A 23,007-nucleotide genomic window follows, 5' to 3' on the forward strand; every position below is an offset into this window, starting at 1 on the left:
TAACTATAGCAGGTCTGTTCGACATGACTATAGTCCTAGAGGTAATTTCCTACACCTTATTACCACACAATAATGGCCTCTTAACAACCAGGCTAATCAAGAATTAATGAGGCACTAAAACACTTTTAGGAACAATGAAGGATTTAAAAATTTCTCTTATGTGTTTTATTTAAAAAGCAATTAATTTAACAGTTACTGCCCTTACTTTGGAGTCATATAAAAAGTCTTGGTACTTATCAAATGTATCAGTTGAAAGGTTTTATTAATTTATCAGTTATTTACTTTTGTGAGACTGCACACAACCTAAAGAGAGTAGAACCAGATTGGGCCCTGTCTGCCTCCTTCATGCAATTCCATTTGTCTGCTCAGGCACTCCCCTGCTCTCACACAGTGAAGTACAACACCTAAAACAGAACAAAGCCAGCCCAAATTCACAGTACTGCCAAAAAGGGATTTTTTTTCATTATCTCTGGAAATTAGACTGTCAGGGATTTTTTTTTTTTTGGGGGGGTGGGGTGTGAGTTTTTTTTTGTTCGTGTGTGATTTTTTTTTTGTTTGGCTTTTTCTTTGTTTGTGGATTTTTTTGTTTGTTTTTATTTGTTTGGGGTTTGTTTGTTTGTTTGTTTGTTTGTTTGTTTTTTTCTTAAGGAAGGGAGGCTACACTTCAATGGGGAGCCATCCTTGACAGAAGTTTTGGATAAACTGAGTGAAATAAATGGTGGGAAAAAAACCAGGGATAATTTATGCTGCTAAAGGATTTCTTATCAGTGACTCCATGTTGAATTAAAGCCCAAAAATATGTGCCTTTACCATTAGCCTGGAAGGGATAATCAAAACAAAAACATGTTCAAATTTGACTTATTTTTTAAAACTTCCTTCTGTGGTGTAAGGAGAGGGGGTATATATCCTGGTTTGCTGAGAAAATCCCCAAATAGATCATTCTGTGACATCAGATAATAGTTATGGTTATTAATTCCACTGCTGACATTGAAATTACACTGATTCCCAACATAATGGATAAGTAAATAGCACATCAGAAATTCTCAGATGCTTCCACATTTCCTATGCAATCAAAAAAGAGAACTCCCTCATTAAATAATACACTGTCAGAAAAGGCAATTTGATGAAATAAACCTACCTGTCAATCATGCCTGAAGTTTTAAAAGGAAAACATTTTGTAGCTAAGTAAAACTTTTCTCCATATTAATGTCTCTTTTTATTTTCTTTTTCTTTTATGATTCTTAAAAGAGAAGTAATGAAAAACTATGTGCCCTAAAGAAAGATTGGGGCAATACCTGTGCACCTGATAAAGGGGTTAAAAGTTAGTCTGTACCATTAAACAGAGGTGACATGATGGAAAATCAAGGGAGAAGGGAGGCAAACGATGATATGCACGAATCCAGAAACCTGAGCTACTGTGGGTGTATTTTTTATATCCCTTGTTATATACATCTCTTCATTTCTTTTCTGTTTTTCAGGAGACACAGAGACATGTTTTGTAAGGCAGAAATAGAAAATGGGAGGGTCCACACAGGTGAAAACCAACAAGAAATGAGGCTGCAGGTGATGAATCTTGATAACACCAGGAATGCAATGATAGGAAAACAGCAGAGAGGTTGCAGCAAGGAAGAAAATGAAGAGAAAAAAGTAGAAGTGGTCGATAGCAGAGGCTGGACATCAAGTAACAAGGCAGGGGCAGAGAAATCAGAAGTCGCAGTCTGCACTGGGCCTAAGGTACCCAAGGGTACCTGGAGAGTGGGTAGGGCTGTGGGGCTGCTCCCCAGGTTTGTTCTACAGGGATCTCCTCCGCCCCATTCCCAGAGCCCCACAAGCAAAGCGTCAAACACAAATTCTCCTGCAGCAGCAAATGAGGCCACACATCACCCAGCTGCATTACAACAACAGCGGGGTTAATTTTCCATGCTACTTAATTTCATCAACACTGGGCTGGGGAGAGGGGAAGAGTTGTGTAACATGGTGTGATGGGTGGAAAGTCTCTGAACGTCACTGGTGGCCAAAGATGGAAATGGGGTCTGGCAGCTTCCTCTCCTTGGCTTTGGGAGGCAGCAGCTTCTTAGGACATCAAATACTTAATTAACTGAGCTGCAGAATTGTAGGATAAGATTCATACAGTTCCTTCTCTGATGGGAGAGTGTCAGCCTGGACCATGCTTGGTGAGTCTTTAAAGCTACTGCAACTCATACAGAACACATTCTTTGAAAAGAACCAGAGATTTATTCGAATAAAAATCTGAGTGGATGACAAGAGCATGGAAAGAAATAAGATGAGATTTTAATTTCTCTCAAGTAGAAAAACATAAGCGGCTTGAGCAGGAGGTATTTGCTTTGCAGCTAGGCACCCAGGCTTTTATGTTCTTCAGTGCACAGAAAGAGTTCTCATACTAAATTCATAGCTCTGCAATGTCATTGAGCCAAATGGGATCATGCTAAAGAGATACTTGGCCATCTCTGTTAGATAAAGATAAATCAAAATAATTTTAAAAGGAGGGCTGTTGCTTTATATAATCTTGTCACGAGGCCTGGAGATGAGGGCTATTAAGTAATCCACCTACTTTTTTTTGTCAGGGGGAAATATATACAAGTTTGGAATAATATCAGTATTATAGGTCCTTCTACAAACCTCACCTTTAGCACCCAGCTTTCTGCCCACCTCTCATTGTTTATGCATTATGTATGTCTTTATATTTGTTTAGTCTTACGTGTTACATATCGTAATGAATGACAAGTCTTCTGTTACCATACCTCTGATCTTCCCCCTTCTGTCTTTATTCCACTGTCTCCAAGGCTTCAGAGCTGGTAATTTGGTCCCTGACTCCTGCCTACTCAGCATCAGTCACAGGATGCTGCTGTGGGTACCGTGGGGCTCTTCACAAAGGCATGCCTGCTGAAGACTGGCATCAGCCAGCCACTCCTAGACAGTAATAAAATACATTCAAAAGGCTCAGGGAGAGGCTTTTTTCTCTTGAATACAAAGCCTGCAAGAGTAAAACTCTTCAGGAGAGGACAGGACACCTGTCCTGAGCTGACTGTGCATTTTCTGGACTGGGAGCTGGATGCTCGCTCAGTGGAGCTGTGATGGGATTGCTGTGCTGGGATTGCTGTGCTGGGATTGCTGGGCTGGGATTTCTGTACTGCGGGACACGATGATCAGTGCACTGATGGGCAGCCCAGAGGGATGTGAAAGGGAAGCAGACCTCCACTCTGACAAACACAGATTTGTCTTTTTTCCCCCTGATCTTTCCATGTGCAGTCACTTCGTAGCAAGCCCTTTTTCTACATGCAAATTGTCCTGCTTTGCTGAGGATTCTCACAGTAAATCCTGCTGCTCTCAGGGAAATGCTTTTTAACTGGAGATGGGCAGCATAGCACAACCAGAAATCTAGGTACCCACAGGAATTGCAATCATACTGAAAGAAGTCCTGCTAAAAAGCATCATGCTTGTCTATAATTATTTATGAGATCAAAATCTTCCCATGTGACAGAGGAAAACCCAATTTTTTTAACAGTTTGTGGCAAAATACTTCGTTGTTTCTTCCATAGGAGTGTATGGAAATTGCTGTTGCTTACAGTTATTACAACTATTAAAGTTTGAAAAGCTTTGTATAAGGAAAACATGGATTTTATATGAGCAGGGACCTGAATTGTTTCTTAAGACAAACAGTTAAAAGCAGTATAGACCAGAGCAATGAAAAATTGTTTTTGAGGGTATGTTCTGTGATGTTCTGTGGTTCTCAGCCCCAGACCTTTTCTTTGCTCTTTGCTGTATTTGGTCTCCATTGGAACTACATCAAGACAGGTCACACATCTGGATGCCTGCCTCATCTCCCTGGGGGACTTCAGAACAGAAGGCCCCCTCTATGCCCATTTAAATGCCACAAAAATTGGTCATCAAGCCAGGTACAAAAGGGTAATTTGCTCATTCTTTGTATTATGCTATTAAATACGTTTAAGATATTATTTGTCCTGATTTGTCTGCTTTGCTTTGATAGTAGGAAAGCTGGTGGTGAATATACAGGATTTTTACCCACAACTGCACTAAATTCTAATACAATTAAATATACAGTAAGGTCACATGTTTTTCAGGTAACAGATCAGTTCTGTTTTAATTTAGTATGCCTGATCTATCACACCTCCTGGAGTGTGTCTCTGAAGAAATATGTCGAGAGACTCCTTTTCTCTGCCGACAGTTGCTTACAGTTTATGCCATGAAAGGGGGAATCAGCACAAATGAATCCTGACAAAATATCTTACAAAACTAATAAAAATCAGCATGCAGAAATGCCAGCTGTAATTGCACTATTTTGCCATAAAAGGTCTGTGGGCCAATCAAACCATGTGGTTGTTGGTTTTTTTCCTATGGAAAAACGTAGCTTTTATCTTAGTAAGTCAGTGGTACAGTCGCTCTGATTTTGGAATGATCAGTAAGTATAGTACTTTTGAATCTCAGGAACAATATACCTCATCCAAACCTTTGTCCTGATTCATCTCCAGCTTTGATAGCTTAGGTGTGTCACCCTGCTTGATTGTCAAATCTATCATCAATTCTAAAATTGCCGATAAATATATTCCACATCTCTTTTGGGAGATGAAGCTTGTCTGCATGCTAAACAAAGAACAGAATGCACAAAGCCAAGATACACGCTGAGATATAATATTCTCCCTCTTAAAATACCACAGGTGAAATGATAATGTGGAAATATTCTTACCCTGAGGAAGGCAGACTCCAGTTGTAGCTTAGCAAATCAAAGACCAGAAAACTTGCTTGCAATAACATCCTAACAAATCCAAAGGGTTATTTTTTTTCCCCAGTTAAAAAATATCCACACTCTGACTTTTAATCCAAATCCAAAGATTAAGGCAGAAGAACTTCAATAATTTGTTTAGTTAGGTATGAAAAGTAATTTGTCATGAAAACTGCCAGCCTGCCACTATAAAGATTTAAAAAAACCATAGCTATTCATGGCTGAATAGTCGGACTTTTCCACACAGGAAAATTCATCATTTCAGGTTTCAGTATCTTTTTGTATTTTGCATGGCAAATAAAAAGTTGTCCACCGAGCTTGAAATGTCTCTTTTTTTCGAGTTGGTCACTCTGTGGGAGAAACAGGCTCTTCTTTAGATCCCTTTAATTTGTTCTTCATAGCCATAAAATAAGTTAACAGCAAAATGAGGGAGCTTCTCATTCAGAATCTCACTTTCTTGTTACTAAAAAAAATTATCTGTGTACCATTAAAGTATAAAACTAAGGCACTTCAGATTCCAAAATCTTTCCATTCCTGGACGAGCTTTAGTGTTCAAATGTTAATAGGATGCCTGCATTTAGGGGGGAAAAAAAAAAAACCCTAGAAAACTTGGCCTGTATTCAGGCTCAAGAGTCTGTGAAACAGACTTTTTCCATACTATGACCTCAGTCTTAGGATTTCTCTTTTGCAAAATGTTAGTTATTTTTTTTGGCAGGTGGCCAGAACCCTGTATCTCTCTTTCCTCCCCTCTCACCCCCCGCCCCTCCCCACCCTCCAGGCGCACACACACCTCTCCTCTTCCCATCACCCAGCAATTCAGCCCTGAGATGAGGTAACCCCCCCTTCTTTTGGCTGACATGGTGTGGAGAAAAGAATCAGGTTATGACATCCTGGAAGTCTGGAAGTATCAGACGCTCCCAATCACTCTTCTCTCCTTTTGGACCCATTCTGTTTTGTTTCCCTGCCCCAAACCCCTGGGCACAGCCAGCAGCCCCCCACACCCAGCAGTGGTGGTGCCCCCGCCAAGCATCAGCTACGGCAGGTTTCAAGTTGCAGCAGCTTTCGCCCAGGGTAGAGAATTTCCAAAATGTGTTGCCCTGGCAACCAGGAATTTCAACCCAGCAAAAACCACCACCACGCACACCGCGACTCCAACGTGCGAGACGCTGAGCTTCCATTTATCATTTTCTTCAGAGAAAAAAATACAGAGTGGGGTCGAAGGTATCTGCCTTCTTGGAGGCATTTCCAATGAAACACACTGCTTCTCAGGTACCTGCATCTCCCAATTTTCCTGGCAACCCCTCTTTAACCACTGTATTCTGAGCTAATACATAATACACACAAAATTCCTAATTAGTCCCTCATAAATGACAAAGTCCAAGAAAAACAGTGCCTAAGAGAAAAATAATACTCTTTCAGTGTAATACAGGAAAACATTTCCTTAAGCATGATGATATTTTATCCAGTTAAGTTGGTCAGCTTTATTCTAAATGGCATTCAATGAACACTGGTGATACAGAAGCATTTTTTGACTTGGTATAAAATTAGAAATAATGCCCTGCATTACAGTAAGTTTTCCAATGGGACAAAAGCTGCTGTTTTGGAGTGAAGGCTTCTCTTGCATAAAACCACTTTCCCCTTCAGCTTTGAGCCAAGGGTGGCATCAAAATGAGGGCAGCTTCCTGCAACTAATTATTTTTCCCTACAATGTGCAGAGTACAGGTAGATAGTAAAGGTGAAGGTGCTACACAAGAGGGCCTGTATCAAGGATACTTTATAAATAAAACTGCATTGAGCCATAAGGGTGGTTATTGCAAGCTATTTGTTTTATCTGGTAAAAAGAGAGGGACAGCATTTAAAAATAGGACAGTGAAAGCCCTATCTCACCCCATCTAAGTCAAACAAAACTTCACCAGACCTCAGTAGTACTTTTATTTAGCATTCACCTATCCCCATTTTTGTTGACATCTCAGATAATCCCTTTTTTGGTCTGACTTGAAATCAACAGAAGCTCAATTTTGTCCCAGGAAAACCACAGCTGCAATTAAGGTCAGATTGGGTTTCCATATGTTTTCTTTCTAAACCAAAAAATCAGCTCAAACTCATCTTTCAGGGAGATCATGTTTTTTGAGATATTTTTATGACTTTAGGTGCTATTTAAAGATTATTTTTACTTGTATCAACTTTGACTACTATGTGTCTGTATTTTTTACAAGGCAGAAAGATGACCAATAATGAAAATTTATTCTTTCTCCTTAACTTTGTAGACCTTAAAGACAGATTCAGTCAAGATGTGTGTGAGCAAATGTCTTCCAAGAAATGTCTTTATAACATTTGAAGAAAATAGACCTCTTGGTATCAACTTACAATAGGGTTTTTTTGTGAACTGTCAGCAGCATTGTGCTCTGTAAACTCAAAAAATCTGTGTTCAGAAAAGTCAGGAATTGGCAGGAAAGGTTAACATCAGCATTATGACAATACCACAGTGACTCTGATGCATCCCACAGGTGAAATCACTTTGGTTTTGGGAGCGGGAAGTTATGGTAGAATTATATTTTTAGCAGTCTATATATTTAACACACAGAGAAACTCTGTACATGGACTAAGGGTAATATTTCAGGGGAGAGGGCAGAAAAGAGGAACTTTTTCATGGAAATTTGAGAGCTGAGGAGGGGTTTTTAAAATTTTAGCTACCCTTGCTGGACTGGCTGAGCAGAGTGAGAATCTGGCAGTGTTAGGGGTTAGCTCTGCAAGCTGAGGCACAAGTAAACAGGTGGAATAGTGCAATGAAGCCAGCCTTCTTCTTCTGCCAGAGACTTAGTTCATGGATAAACACCAGACTTTCACTTCTGCAGTTTTAAAGACCTCCATCACTGTGAAAAACACTGCCTTCATTCATCATAGTAAGGGGTTGTTTTGTTTGTTTCTTTTTTTTTTTTTTTCATGGACTGCAAGACTTCTCTCAGAAACATCACAGGTATACATTGAAAACCATTGACACTTAGAAGTTTTTAGAAACAAACAAAAAATTATCATAAAGTGTGCCATTTCATGTTGGCTACCATTCTTTGGAAGTTGTGCTTCACAGCAGAGCAGGGTCATCTGTGGCTCACGAGCAGATTGATATGCTCCAGGACAGTCCTGGATGGAGCCCATGGAGTTACTAAAAGAGTTTTCACCAAATCACTGGCTGATATATCTGCTGCAGATGTCCTTGCCATCTAAAATGCCCACAAGCTGAGCTGTGAGAGATTAGGAAATTGCCCCAGTATCTTAATCTGAAAGCTAAAAAGTGGATTATATCCCATAAAAGTTTGTGCAGCTCTTTTTTTTTGGAACCAGTTTCCTTTTGGAACTAGCGTGGATTTCACCCCTTCTATTGTCCTCCAGGCCCATCTGTTAGCTATTTTCTGGTTCAATTAACTTGATCCATCATGGTCCTTTTGGCAAACAAAGAGAAGGATATTGAAGATGTACCGCTGGAGGGTTTTTTCCTCTGCAGCTTGTACGCTTTGTCCCTTCTCTATTTGCCATCTCTCCCTCCAGTTCAGCAAGACTAAAGCCAAATTCTTCTAATTTAAACTGTGTGACCCCTGTCCCAAGACTAAAACTCTGAGGAGAGGATGGGAGAATGGTGATGGGATAGGAGCTGCCACTGATCAGGTACCTGGGAAAGGCAGCGGCTTCTGCTCTCCGTTTCTGCCTACATGTGGCACCTCTCAGGACATTTACTATTTACTGCCCAAGACTGTCTTTGAAAATTTAAACTACAACCCATTTCCTTTACTGTTCTGGTGAGTAATCCTCAGCTTTTTTTAACAAGAGATTACATTTTTCAACACTTTGTACAAATATTAATGATATAGTCTTCATGGTGGTCTAATTATTTTAGCTGGGGAAAAGCCCAAGGTTAACTTAAAATAACTTGCACCAGGGCTTTCAGTGAAGTGAGGTGGGATTAGGGCTACTTTTCCAACTCCCACTGTCCCACCAGGTTGCAGTTGTTGCCTGAGAGACTTAAGGTCAAGACCACATGTCAGCCAGATGTGAGAGGACATGCTCCCTGAGGGCTAAGAGCTGGATGGTGAGCTGGCAGCACTGGCTCAAACTGATTGCCTGTATTTGAGACTGGCTCTCTCTGTTCTCTGCAGGCACCTTGTAACTCCTCTGCCTCAGTCTTCCCATTGCAGAAGGGGAAACCAGGATGTGATTTTGGCTGTTGAATCCAGCTGTTTTGGCTGAACTATCTGCAAGGCACTCTGAAGGTACCGGGGGCAAGGCAGAAGAGAGGAAGAAAGAATCAACCTGCGATGCTCGTGCCAATACAAATGTGTCACTTCAAGCTACAACAGTGATGTTGCTCCAACATGATTTTTCCTTCCTGAAGGAGAATCATGGTGGCAAGAATGATAAGCAGGTGCTGGATGGGCAAGAAACTGTAGCATGAATGTCTGCAAATGGGCATCTTAGAAGCTGCTGACTTTAGTGCTGTTAATGAAGATGTCCCTGAGCAAACCATTCTGCACGTAATGCTGGGGACCAGTACAAGGAAGGAACAGAGGCAACATCTATTTCTGCTTGGCAAAAGCAAACAAGCCAGCACACACACACACACACACACACACACACACACACACACTGTGATCACTGTGATTCTCAGAGAGTACTAGCAAAGGACAAAACCTGCACAACTGCCATAAATTATCAAAGCCTCCCTCAATCTTAGTTAATTCTCTTTTAAAAAGGGAGGGAAAAATCTGGAGCAGCTCAGCATGAAAACAATTGTGGGAGGGTTAATAAAGAGACAGCATTGAGGTATCTAGTTGCTAGCCCTGATATCATTAAGTAAGTGCACTAGAAATGTCGAGGTAAATGCATAGCAGTGAATCACAGTCAGGCATGATTAACCTTGGGTAGTCTGAACTGGAAATCATTTACAAACACAAAGGTACTGAAGAACATCACAACAGACAGTACATCGAAAGTCATTCCAAGAGCGAGAGTCACGCTGAGCACTTTGTATATTTGTGCCATTTTAAAATTATTGTCATATTTTGCACGTGGGAAGATGGAAGATCCCAGACCCCTGGCTCAGAGAGGACTTTTTTGGCCCTGCAAGGTCCTCTGAAACATGTTCACTGGTTGGAATTGCTTTGCCTTGCACAGAAGTTTTATAAAATTAAAAGTTTTAATTGCAACAATCTGAGGCATACTGAAAGGACACACAGATTTGCCAAAGAAAGACTAAAATCCTGTAACTACAAATATTGAAGAACCAAAGACCACTCTTCATCCATCCCATGTCTTAATGCAGCCCTCCAGACTCTGGTGGTAAAACCAGGGGGGAAAGGATTTTTATAAAAATTAGATGTTTTAAACAAAATTTGTGAAAGTTGTCAGACCCAAAAAAATTGATCGTCTGATCACAAAATCAAAAGAACAAAACATCACTAGATATTTCTGATCAGTCCTAAAAGTTTGGAAATGCTCAGCAAAGCTATAACCATATGACCCATAGAGAGCTATATATATTGAGTACAATGACAACAAAACCCCTTCAAATACAGAATGTTCATGGCTTTAAAAGCATTCAATTACAAGGAACATGAATCAACTGGGGAAGACTCTAGACAGCTTAACACTTTTGTATTGTTTGCACCTTTTATTGCAATTCTTCAGTGCCAGCTCAGGTGATGACTGTGAATGCCAAGGCAGTGAAAGCTGTAGGAATATTGTGCAAAACAATACAGCTCTGCTTAGATTTCCTTCCTGCTTCTGCATCAGTCTTATTCTCCTAAATCCATCTCTGCTATCCTTAGCATTGCAATAACTGCCCTTATTCATTGCTTCATTAGGATGTTGCATCAATTAATATACATCATCTAATGCCTACTATTTTTTTAATGTTTAATGTTATTATCAGTGGAGAGCTATGTCGTAATGAGTCTATCTAGGGAGTTAGAAATATAGGAAAAGCCCCTGTGCATAATGCTGTTCCAAATGAATCCTGTACCCTGTACAGAGCACAATGCATCCTGTGCTCTCAGTTTCTGTACTCTCAGAGGTTACAGAGGTTTCTCTCTGGTCCTGGGGTTCCAGGTCTCAGGGTTATGTTTGTTTTTGAGGACCTGAAGCCCAGTGGGCAAGGCATGAGGATTATTTTGAGGGGGGATGTCATGTTAATGCTTGATTCACAAACGCCTCACTGCCTGATTCAGGAGGGTAATCAACCTGTCCTTTGAAGCTGCATAAATAATGTTTGGATGGAGGTAGTATATCTGCACCAGGGAGGAATTAACTGCCATTGAATCATATAAGCTTGGCTAGAGTGTGAGGCTTGTAACATGCCTGAGGAAAATAAAAAAGACATTTTCAAGAAAAAAACATTAATTTAATCTACCCCATCTTTTCTGTAGTTTTCCTCTAGGCAAACATGACTTCGTGGATTTGGGTTTTTTTTTTTGTTGCTGTTTGTTCCATTTTCGCAGGGAAACACTGATTCACAGTGAGGTGTATCCACAGTTTCTCCTTGTCAGGCCTGAACCTGCCTTCTCTCTCCTGCATCAATGTGGCTCCTTTTTAGTACCTCTGCCAGGAGATGCCAGCTGGGTTCCTTTGACACTCTGAGGGGAGGGACACCTTGCAAGAGGGTACAGCCTTTTTACCCACAGGATAACGCCCCTTGCACATCCCTGAGGTTCCCAGCTGGGCACTGCTGGAGCTCTTGCCCAGGCATGGTCTTCTCCATGAGCATCAGGGAAGAGAACATCCATCCGCAGACAGACCAGGCACATCCATGTGCAGATGTGCACTGCAGGTTCTCCTGGCTGTGCATTGTGTGCACAGCTGTGAGTTGCTATGGCCCCAAAAGAGCAGAGGAATGCTGTATTTGTGACTGCCTGAGATACCAGGAATAAAAAACTGTAGTAGAAGGTGGTAGAAAAGAGAAGAAACACAGGAAAGGCCAACAACAGAGTTGCATAAAGAGATCTGGGACCATATCAGCATGAGTTACTTCCCTTCCTTCACTCACAGATCCAGCCCTCTGTTGAGTAACGTGTGCATCTTTAGTTTGCTGATGGCTTTTACTTGTCTTCAGTTTCTGATCTCTGGTTTTCTCTTCTACTTTCTTCTCTTTCTGCTCTCAGTTTTGTATGTCTTTCAGAAAACTTGATGTTTGCAATTCCTTTTCCAACTTGTTAACTGTATCCCTCTCACTTTCTTCCTTCTCTTTTGACACAGCACTTGTTGGCTCCCTTCTTCTCATCTCCTCTTTTATCTCCTGCCTCCATTTCTATGGAATTTCTCTAACTAGAGGGGTCTCTGGTTCCTGAATGCAGTCATTTATCAACAGTAACCAGTTGTTTCTGCCTCTAAAAATTGTTTTGGAAGCCAATGTATGCTGTGGGGCAGCCTTAGAATATAGTAACAATTTAAAGATAAGATTTGTAAATATGCTGTATCTAGTAGACAGCACAGTTTTAGAAGGTACCAAGATCTCTTATCAGGCAAGGAACCTTTCAGACATAACCAGATTCTGACATGCTATATCACCCAGTATGTAGTCTCAAATCCAATCCATAACCATATTGGGGTGTACCCCATATTTTGGGTTCAGAGATACCACTACTATGATTCAGAAATCTTACAGGATTTTAATCCAATGAAGGAGAAGAAAAGAACATTCCTCATCCACAAAATACTAACTAGAAAAAAACACTGTGGAGGATGGCTTCTGTTTTACATATTGCTAAATATCAGTAAAAATAAATGTGTTCATTTCTCCAAAATACCTCCAGATGGCATTAAAACCCTTCTTCTTTTGGTCTTTATTGCAATATTATTTTTAAAAATGATAATTATTGAAATCATTCTATTAAACGTTCCCAGCAATCATACTATCAGAAGGCATAAGGTTGCTAATGCTTAATTCATTTAATAAGTTTGCCTAAATGTGCTTGCATACTATAATTACATTCCACAACACAATCTGCAGGACAAGCCATTTCTTACACCGTGTCAAATCTTTTTCCAGATTAATTTCCACAAGATTTTTAATGCGTATTTGCAGCAGAAATCAAAACGTCCCACAATAAATCACTGTTATTGTACCTCCTTCTGTGACTACTTTTGGCCATGTAACAAATGGTGACACCTTGTGAGATTTACATGATATAATGCTCTGAATTTAAATAACAGGAATCAGAAAACATAAATTGTGAGCCAGCTGCACTCTAAAACTCACATGACTGACTGTTACAAGAACTTCCCTCTCTCAAATGGTATTAAAAAGGTGAATGGTTTTGCAGAAATTCATAATGCTCATGCCTGGTAGTTATTAAAAGAATTCACTTATCTCGCTTAGTTTGGAAGACTGCTGCTATTTTAATTTTTTTTTTTAACTTGCAGCCCATCTGTTTCATAGACTGGTTTATGTTGGCAAAACAATTCAGTCTTTTGTATAGAGTAAAAAATGGTAAAAGCTTCTATTGTTGCACTAAAGTGAAGGTGAACGCTGATATATTACAAGTGCCTGTTCCTATCTATTTCTTGACTTCTTTCGTTAATTCAAAAACATCAACAAAATCGTGAGAGACCAGAGATAACTGTAATTGGATTTCAAGTAATTCAGAGGTGAAGCTGCAGACTGCAGTCTTTTAAAATTGCATCACTACATCAAAGGCATATGTGACATGATGTTTTTTAGCAAGTGTGACAAACTCCAGCAGCATTAAGGTAATGTTGAAGTAAGGTTCTAAAGGCCAGCCTTGCACACCCACAAAAATAATCTCATATCTATTCAGTGCAATATTTCACTTGCAAAGATTGCTGACTTCCCAGCCTGCAGAAGTTCTAGGAACAATTAATGTTTAGTCATTATCTAAAAAGCAGTTTTACGAAAAGCATCAGTGAAAGAGCTTTATCTTAATGAAAACAAACAAATTCTATTTTGCCCAACAAATCTGATAAAAACACAGCTGCCTTCTCCAATCTTAAACACAAAAGTGACTTACGATGTATGGGTTGCGCTTTTCTCTGGGGTCTTTGGCTCTACATCACTTTTCCCTTTAAAAGAGAAGAAGAAAATGACATCAGAAACTGGTCAGTATGGAAACTGCTCAGATGTGACACATCAATGCTTTATTCATTGCAAACACTGACCACTCCTGCCACACACACGGACAGCTGTGGAGGCAACCACAGGGCTGCAGGGGCACTGCTGGAGCATCTGCAAGCAGGGGGCCAATCCTGACTTGACTTTTCTTGTCACTGACACGTGCTCTGGAAATGTCAGGCAGAGAAACTCCACAAGAGGAGGTGCTTAGAGGCTTTGTCAGGGACAGCGGACCCTGGAGCAATGGAAAGGATTTCTCTAGGGCCCTGCAGCTCTGCTGTTGAGAGTGTAGTCCACACAACATGCACTTGCACCAAAACCCTGCTCCAGGAACAGTAATTATTTCATACAAAGCAACACAGCACCAGCAGTAGACACTAAGGCAGTGATCAGGGCACAGTCCTGCCAATGGATATTTTGGTTCACATTCATTTCAACACATTAAGGATTTCATCTTTAGCTTCTCTTAGTGGAGGCTGAGGCAATCCTCTCTGCTATGTTGGCTCAGGCACTCAATGCCAGGAGAAGTAAAGTACCCAAATGCTTGAGAAGCACCAGAGGCCCAAGGGATGCCTCTTCACATTTCCTTGAGACTCATATGGGTCCTGGTATGCTAGCTTGAGATGATCCCCATCTTGAGTCCAAAACAATATATCTGCCTAGCACAACTTAGTGACATAGCACAGACAGTGGGAGGCAGGCTGCTGGCAGGTGAGGTGGTGCTGCCTCTGCTGAGTCAGGCACAGTCCTTCTCCCTCCTTTCTACCCCCCCACCAAAAAACAGTAAGGCTGATGCAGTTGTTTGCTGTAATTCTGAGTAACCTAAGAGAACTGCACTTCAGTGTAAGAAAGATTTCTGTGTAGCTCCACTATGGATTTAGAGGGTATGCTGCTCCACTTGAATCACCCTGTACTTGAATTCTGGGCCTAGTGAGCGTGCAGATGCTGCTCCTCTTGTGTGTCACTGGATGCTAATAGCTGTCTACACATGAGTTTATGCTCCCTAGCAGACAAGGAGGCGCAGAGGTTGAATGTGACTGGTTTACTGATGGATGTGTTTTTCTCCATTACCTTTTAATGAGATGTGTTAAGCCAAAATCCACCTATTCCTTCTGAAAAAAATGTGAGAAATTCTTATTTTGGTCAGGCTGTTTTTGTGTTGCCTGATATGCTGCTCATTGAGTAGAGTGGGTTTTGGATCAATCCTGACCTAGTCCATGCACATGAGTGTTACACATCATTTGCTGCTGACAAAGCCCTCACCCTCAGCTTCCACAGAGCAGCAGCTGTAAGGGCACCTCTGGAAAAACTTGCTGTTGCCTTCAGTAGAGGCAGGATTCTGACACCAGTGTTCTTCCACTGCTGCACAGAAGGAAGCTGAAGGACACTCTAGGCAGTGGCGTTCTGGAGGTAGCTGTCTTGTAGTGGGAGTTGTGGTTATCACAAACACCTTGGCACAGTGCTTTTAGATCTCATCCTCCCCTCTGGTAGAGTTTGTGTCTACCCAGTTGAGGTGCCTAAACTTTACTGAACAGAGTGGGGAAAGCTCTGGATGACTTCAAAACCACCAATGCCTTCATGGACCTCTAGAGAAGCTCAGCATTCACTGTAAGAGGACAGCTAAAGCCACCTAAAATTGAGGCATGAGCAGGACACTCACACAGGATGGAATACATCCACTCCATAATCTCCAGGTCATCCCTCACTTTCAGCAGAGACCTCAGAAAGTATATCCAGATGGTGAACTTGCTGGCTAGGAAGCTGCTGCTACAATATATGTTTGTCAGCCTTCCACAGCCTGGAGCCCTGGAGCTCATCTGCATTATGGTAATTTGGAACAAGAAACCAACAGTAACAGTTGGCATATATTCAAAGATTTTCTATTTGTAACTTGGGTCTTTTTTAAGTGATGAATTATTACCATGAACACTGGTTTGTCTAAGTCTGGGAGGGAATATGGATTCCTGAGTGCTTTGCCAGCAGAGTTCACATCAGTTCTACTTTCAGCAATGTATGTTAATGCAGCAACAAGGGAAACAGCATACGCACTGTGAGGAAACAGAATGTCTGTGATTTAGCCAAACTGGATATTAATGGATTACCCTACTGTAAGCATTTGTAGCTGCTTTTATGCTAATTGTCACTTAACATACTTCTGTGTGGAGACGAAGGATGGAGCCTGTACAGATGGTAGAAATGCATCAGTCCAGCCTATCAGAGTAGAAAATCTGGCCATTAATGCTTTATCAGTTCTTACCAACTTCATTCTCACCTGACTGAATCTCAGAAATTTTACGAATGTGTATAGCCTAAGCATAGCTGAATGTCACAGATATGGTACAGATAAAATTTTTGGAGAAGGATATATAAAAGATTACCTCTTACAATAACTTGCCTTTTTTACCCTCACTCTTGGCGAGATTAAGATTTGCTTTTGATTTTTTCATGTAACCTGTCAAATGCATGCAGTTACCATTGTGGGAGGGTGGCATTTGCTGCACTGCTAAATCTCCGGTTTTGACTTCTTTTGACTTTTTTAAACCTTTTTGGAATTAACAAAGAACATGCTACCCACCTTGCTATGGGATTGCTGTTAGCATCCTTTGTTTTAGATGCTAAGCACTGTGTACATCTCCTGAAACAGGGGAGTGTGTGTCAGTGGGTGTATGCAGAAAACACACAGTGGAAACAGTCAGTCCACAGATCCTTAGCCACAGAATTGGGAGGTCTTTGCTAGTTTCTGCCTCATCTCATGCAACTTCTTTCCCAAGCTTTTTAGATACAAGCAGGAGATGCATCCAGATTTCTCAAATTTCAAAATAAATTTCAGATGAACTTTTGTAGGATTTCCCCTGTTGAATAGTGGGTGGCCAGAAAAGGAGTTCTCTCTTCTTAGTTGGAATTTTGGTGAATCACTCAACCAGATTAAGTTTCCCTTTCTGGGTAACAGGGATTAATGATATTTATTGTGATGGAGTAGTACAATTTCAGCCATTTCAGTTTTTAAATGCTTTTATTTCCTTGTGGGGGAAGGATGACAGAAATTCAAATGCTATCCATGAGAAAAACAATGTTGGCAGCTGCAGTAAAACCATTGCAAATGACAGGCTCAAGAACCACTCCAAAGAAGTCAGGGTGCAATGGGAAAACAAGCTAATTGGGAGTCTGAAGATGTGCACTTGGATAACACAATACATTGACCATTGAGTTCTTTCTCACAGAGTAATTTGTTGGTATTTCCTGGCAGGGCCTGGCGACCCATGGAGAGAGGAGCCCACACTGGAGTAGGTTTGCTGGCAGGACCTGTCACCCTGTGTGGGACTCATGCTGGCGCAGTTTATGAAGAACCAAAGCCTTTGGGAAGGGCTCACGAGAAGTTCATAAAGGACTATCTTCTGTGGGAGGGACTCCACACCAGAGCAGGGAAAAGTGTGAGGAGCCCCCTCCCTGAGGACTGCCAGAGACAAGCTGCAATTACCTGATTGCAGCTCCCATTCCTTGGTCCCCTGCACTGATGGTGAGGAGCAGTAAGAAAATTTGGGAGTGAAGTTGAGCCCAGGATGAAGAGATGGGTGAGGAGAAGGTGCTTCTAAGATTTATTTCTCATTGTCCTACTCGGATTTGATTGGTATTGAGTAAAATTTGTTTTCTCAAGTTGAGTCTGTTTTGCCCATGACACTAACTGGTGAGTGATGTCTCCCTGTTTTTATCTCCACTCACAATCCTTTTGTTGTATTATCTTTCCTGTGCCAGAAGAGTAATGGAGCAGCTTTGGTGGGCACATGGTGTCCAGTCAGGGTCAACCCACCACACATCTGAATAATTTTTTCCCAAATTTCCTTTGAGTTTGACATACAGGACTGGTAAAGTCTATGTCTCATTCTAACTGTGTTTTATCTGATATCTTATTCCAGCACCTCAACAGGAATTCTCATGGATACAGCTCTCAGTCAAACTCCCTCTGTGATGTTAGAAAAAATGTCTGGGCACTTTTGCCACCAATGAAGAAAATATTTCTGCATGGATCCAGCTATTCTTTGGTTGCCATCAGCTAGGCAGTACCAAGTGTAACTTCTGTCCAGTTGCAGATTTTGCAGAGCAGGATGAATGAGGAGAAGAGAAACTGGAGCTATTGGGGTGTGGGAGGGATGGGGGAACAGGAAGTGAAGTGGGATCGGAGACCACAGAAGTAAGAAGCAGGGAAAATTTGTAAGGTCATAGTATCAATTTAGCAACACACAGGAATGCAGGTTCCATTAAATCTGCAGAACAACCTGTCTTATTCAAGTGTTGGAAGAAGGAAATACTCAGCTAGGACCAAAGCTGGCCAAATACTGTGGCCCCTGATGTCATTGCAATGCCCTCAGCTCAGCTGGTGTGTTTGTCATGCTTGTGCCTCTGCCTGTTTTTGCATAGCCCTCTCTATTATGGTTCTTTTGTACTTCTTCCTCTCATTACTGTATTCATTGTTTTCTGACAGAACCTCATACCCTTTGCCTTTTATTATTTCCTTAGTGCTGGTACTTGCAGCAATATCAAACCAATGCCAGCAATTAAGTGACACCACTACATGTTTTTTCACAACACTGTCTTCCTCTTGCTGACCTTTCCCCAGTGAAGAACCACACCATTTTAAAAGCCTACATCTCCCAGTCTTGTCTCTCTGGATGTCTTTTCCCTCACACAGTGGGTGACCAGGCCCTTTCAAAGCCCTAGCTACAAGCTCAGGGCATTTTTCTTCTTTAGTCACAGCCCTGCAATTTGCAAACAGGACTCTGTGTTGGTTGACAGGTCAGTAAGCTAGCAAAATAATTCTTTTGGTTGTGATGATTTTATGTGGAAAGCAGGATATAATAATGTATTTTTAATATGCAAGACAACATCAACAACCATCAAAGGTGTCAAGGGAGAGGATTAATATTTTGTTTCACAGAACAATTCAATCATCTTGTTCAATACAGATGCTAAGTTTCTTACCATAGCTAAATGTAATTAAAGTGCTACTGATCTGTGAAAAGTGCTACCGTGATTTGTAAACTGGAGTCCACTGGAAAGCCCTGAGGAGGAGCCAAACAAGCACCCACCACTACCCTGCCCACACTGCTAGCCAAAAAGACCCATGACCTTAGGGTCTCTGAAATGTTATCCAGTGTTAGTTTGGCAAGGTTTATGTAGCTTATTACTGTGCAATGGACACAAAATACACCATTGTGTATGAAAGATAAATGATAACAAGTTTTCTTGTATAATTTTCTGGCAGTCTGGATCTGATGTGCAAGTAGGTCAGCCCTTTTCTGGCTTTCCAAAAAAACCCCCTCTTTTGCTCTTTCAGTCTTTCTCATTTACATGATGGAACAACCATAATGAAATGAAAACTTTTTGTTCTTCCCAGGCCACCAAAAGAGCTGACATTTTGATGGTCACTCTTTTGTTCAGTTCTCTGTATTTGTCCATAGCTGAGTACTGCCTGCTGAGGCTCTGTGCTGTCCCAGTCTGCCACTGATCCCTTACTTCGCCATTCACTTCTTCTTCAAAGTCACTGTCTACCCCTCCACCCAATGAGGCCAGAAAATTAGTTGGTACTTACTTGTATTGCTGTGTCCTGTAGATCCTTGTTGTGACTCCTACAGTAATAACAGAAAAAAAGGAAGGTGTATTATTTTTTCAGCATTTTTTTTGCTGCAATACTTACTTGAACATTAACAGTGCAAACTGCACTGATGATTGTTCATTTGGTTTCAAAGTAATTTTCATTTACAAGAATAAGTCCAATATTTTTTGGAAAATCCATTAATTCTTAGGCTTGTAAATATATTTCACAACAGCCCTTTAATGGTGCAATTCCTTGTATAGCTATTATGATTCTCTTGCTCACTATTCATGTATTGATCAGCCAAAACTCGTCTATTATCTTCTGCAAGTTCAGATGAGAAGACAGAGGGAAGGCTAATATTGTTTCATGGACCATTGGATTCCTGAGGTAGTAGCACAGCTGGTCTCTTTTCTTTTCACATGTTGACATTGACAGCATCAGAGAATGAAAATACAGACTAGTTCTGGGTCCCTGAGATTACAAGGTCGACCTTGTATGACAACAGCAATATCTGTGAATGTGGTGCAATAAATCAGACCACTTTTCCATCAAGTGCAAATGTTAGCTCACTGTGTTTTATTCACAGAATTTGTTTGCATACACAAAAATATTTTTAAAAGTCTATAAATGCAAATATAAGCCATAACAAAAAGATAATTAAATCAAGGGAAAAAATAATACTTTGCCATGGATGGCTGCAGGAAAAGTACCCTGTATGTAACTCTGCTTCTGAATAAGCCAGACACACAGAGGAATGCCACCTCATGTCCATGCTGCAGTTACAGCTGCAGTTAAGACTGCTCAGAGAGGCCAGGCACACACAGGAACACATGCAATCATTTTTGGTGAGGAATGGGTGCTGGACCAGATCCCTGGTCCACAGAGACAGAGAGATGAGCCAAACACAGCTCATGGAGAGAGGAACTGTGGGTCCCCAGAGGGCTGAGGATGCTCTGATCTGGCTGGGCTGAGACTGTGCTGCAGAGTCACTCAGGACAATTCCCAGGGGCTTGGGCCCTCTAAACAGAGGTTGGCTGGACAGCAGGCCCTGGCATCTGGAGGGCTCAGCTGATCAGAATCCCTGGATCTACACATTTTGCTCTGTCCAGACTGCATGGCTTTGATCTGTAGTTTTAATACCATAGTACACATCTGCAACTCACTTCCATCCTACATACCTGTAATGTGAGACGTCACATTTTTGGACAAGCCCCAAGAGTTTCTACGTCCTAGTGCAATATGAAAAGATCTGTACCATGTTTCACATGGCAAGAATAATTTCTCAGTAATTTGAAATTGTGTGCTTTTGACAAATCACATCAACTTTTTGTGAATGTTTCTGATAAAGAGAGATTAAAGTCTGGTTTTTTATAGTGACTGAATGTAATCTTAAAAAGTCAAGATCAGCTTGCAGCAGTGATGTAGTGGTATGTACACATGAATTTAAATGCTATTCTTGCAGCCAACCACACTCCCAATAAAACTAGGCTTTTAGAACGTGGTCATTTTCCAAAACAGAGAATTTATGTACCTGGAGAAGTTCAGGGAAATGCAATAATTTTGAGGGAAATACCAAAGCATTTGTAAAAGTATTTGAAACTTCTAAACAAGGATCTTGCTCACCCTTTTACTTTTTCATTAACCTCAAGAAGAATGCACCCTCCCCTTTAACTGCTGAGCACAGTATCTTGCCTCTGTCAAAGGCTAGTAAAAATATCTCATAGAGAAATATAGACTATTCCCACCGATGGAGGGAAAAAAGAATGTAACTTTAAAAAAAAGGTGAAGCCGTCATTTTTTAATATTATTGTCCAGCATTTCCTCCAGCTTGTTAAAATCACCAAGAAAGGAAAAAGCAAATGAATTGTGCTTGTAAAGAACAACATCACTATAATAACTTAGCATCTGCTAAGAATAGCCACCCAAAAGCTTTGTGACAAGAAACCAGTTCTCCTGGGGTGTCTAATTTAATTCTCAAATAACAAAATGATGGCTGATCCCATAATATCACATATACATAACCAGAAATCAAATACCTGATCAAACTATCAAGACAAGAAATCACAGTAAAAATTAAGAAAGAGAGCAAAGCAGGCAGCAGAATTAACAGCATTTTTTCCTGCACAAGAGAATTAGTGCTTGAACATGAAAGCTCATCCACACAAGCATCAAGTGAGCTCTTATTTACAAATTTAATTATTCATTTAAAGCTTATTTATTAAGATGCTTTTAATAAAATTAAAATCAAGAAATGCCTGATCATTTGTACATAACAAAGTGTGGCAGAGAAAGGAAAGCACACACAGCCTGTCACATCACACATTCAATCAATTATCCTTAAGCTTTGAAAAACAAGAAATAAAGAGACTGTCATTGCCCCTTCCTAGTAAATTCAAGAGTACAAATTAGTTCCAGAGAGAAGGAAAATTCAAAGTTAAGGATGAAATGGAACTTTATACCCTCCATCACACAAAGGACAGGTCTCTAGGGGTACTCCTCAAGCAGCATGGTACTTGGAAACCCACAGGGCACTGCCACGGGTGTCAAACCTGACTCAGACTCTCCTCCCACTCTTGTGGATCAGTGAAGACCCCCCATGTTAATGAGGCCTGATTTCATAGAGAAGTACAGCATATGCACATCCATCTCCTCCATCAAACGACCATTTAGTTATATTGATTGATACATCCACACGTGCAGTTTCAAATGTGCAATTCTGCTATATTTGTGATATATAAATCTCAGATATTTAGCTTTTATTACTAGAATGATTTCAAAACCACTCTAGCTATAGTTGCTGTGGCCTTTGCAACTTTAATAGCCTAATTAATAAACTTCAAGTTTCAAGCTGTCAGATTGCTAATTACTTGAATTGCAGGTTAAAAGCAGTGTGGCATGAATGTGAAATAATGATGCTGACACTCAGTTTTACGGACAGAAAAGTAGTTATGATTTGCATCCTTGTAACAGGGCAGGAGTCCTACAAGCTTCTCTTTTTCCCATTCCCAAAACGATGAGCATTTTTATGTTTGGAAACTGTCTTCTGTTAAAAGAGAGTGCAGCCTACTTGCTTCTCTTGCTGGAAGAGTCTTTGCAAATGAATTGAACTGATGTCTTAACATTGCCATTAAGACTGAAAAGGAATTCATGTTACTGTGCATGACTTGGAACTAAGAGATTAAGCTGTTGCTCTAAATTCAACCTTCCAGTCTCTTTATTTGCCTTGGTCACTAATTAACTCACAGACCTATTTAACTGAATAATGTGTGATCCACAAAAGTTTGGTATAGCCTTCAGGTTTTAAAAATTAGGGACAACTACATAGTTTACCTGTGGGAAAGCTTTCTAAGAGCTATGGAGAAATTCCCTATGAGGTCCAATAAAGATTTTACACCATGCTTTGTGAAAAGCAACAGCTAGCTTATGAAGGTTTGAAAAATATGTTTGAAAAATTAGGAAACCATTTTTTGCATTTTGGAGCCTGGAAAGCAGATGCTTTCTAAAGCCTATAACTGTACAGACTACCAGCTTAAGTGA

General features: G+C 40.7%; 1 protein-coding gene across 1 annotated transcript in view; it reads right to left on the bottom strand.

Annotated features, from left to right (window-relative positions):
• Positions 1 to 23,007, bottom strand: part of AFF3 (AF4/FMR2 family member 3) — a 319,326-nt gene that overhangs the window by 107,005 nt on the left and 189,314 nt on the right. The window contains exons 6-7 of the mRNA XM_033052493.1: positions 19,465 to 19,501; positions 13,777 to 13,828 (exon numbers count right to left, since the gene is read on the bottom strand). Coding sequence (XP_032908384.1) covers positions 13,777 to 13,828; positions 19,465 to 19,501 — 89 coding nt within the window. The remainder of the gene's footprint in view (positions 1 to 13,776; positions 13,829 to 19,464; positions 19,502 to 23,007) is intronic.

This window comes from Catharus ustulatus, chromosome 2 (assembly GCF_009819885.2).
Source record: "Catharus ustulatus isolate bCatUst1 chromosome 2, bCatUst1.pri.v2, whole genome shotgun sequence".
In the NCBI taxonomy this organism is placed as follows: Eukaryota; Metazoa; Chordata; class Aves; order Passeriformes; family Turdidae; genus Catharus; species Catharus ustulatus.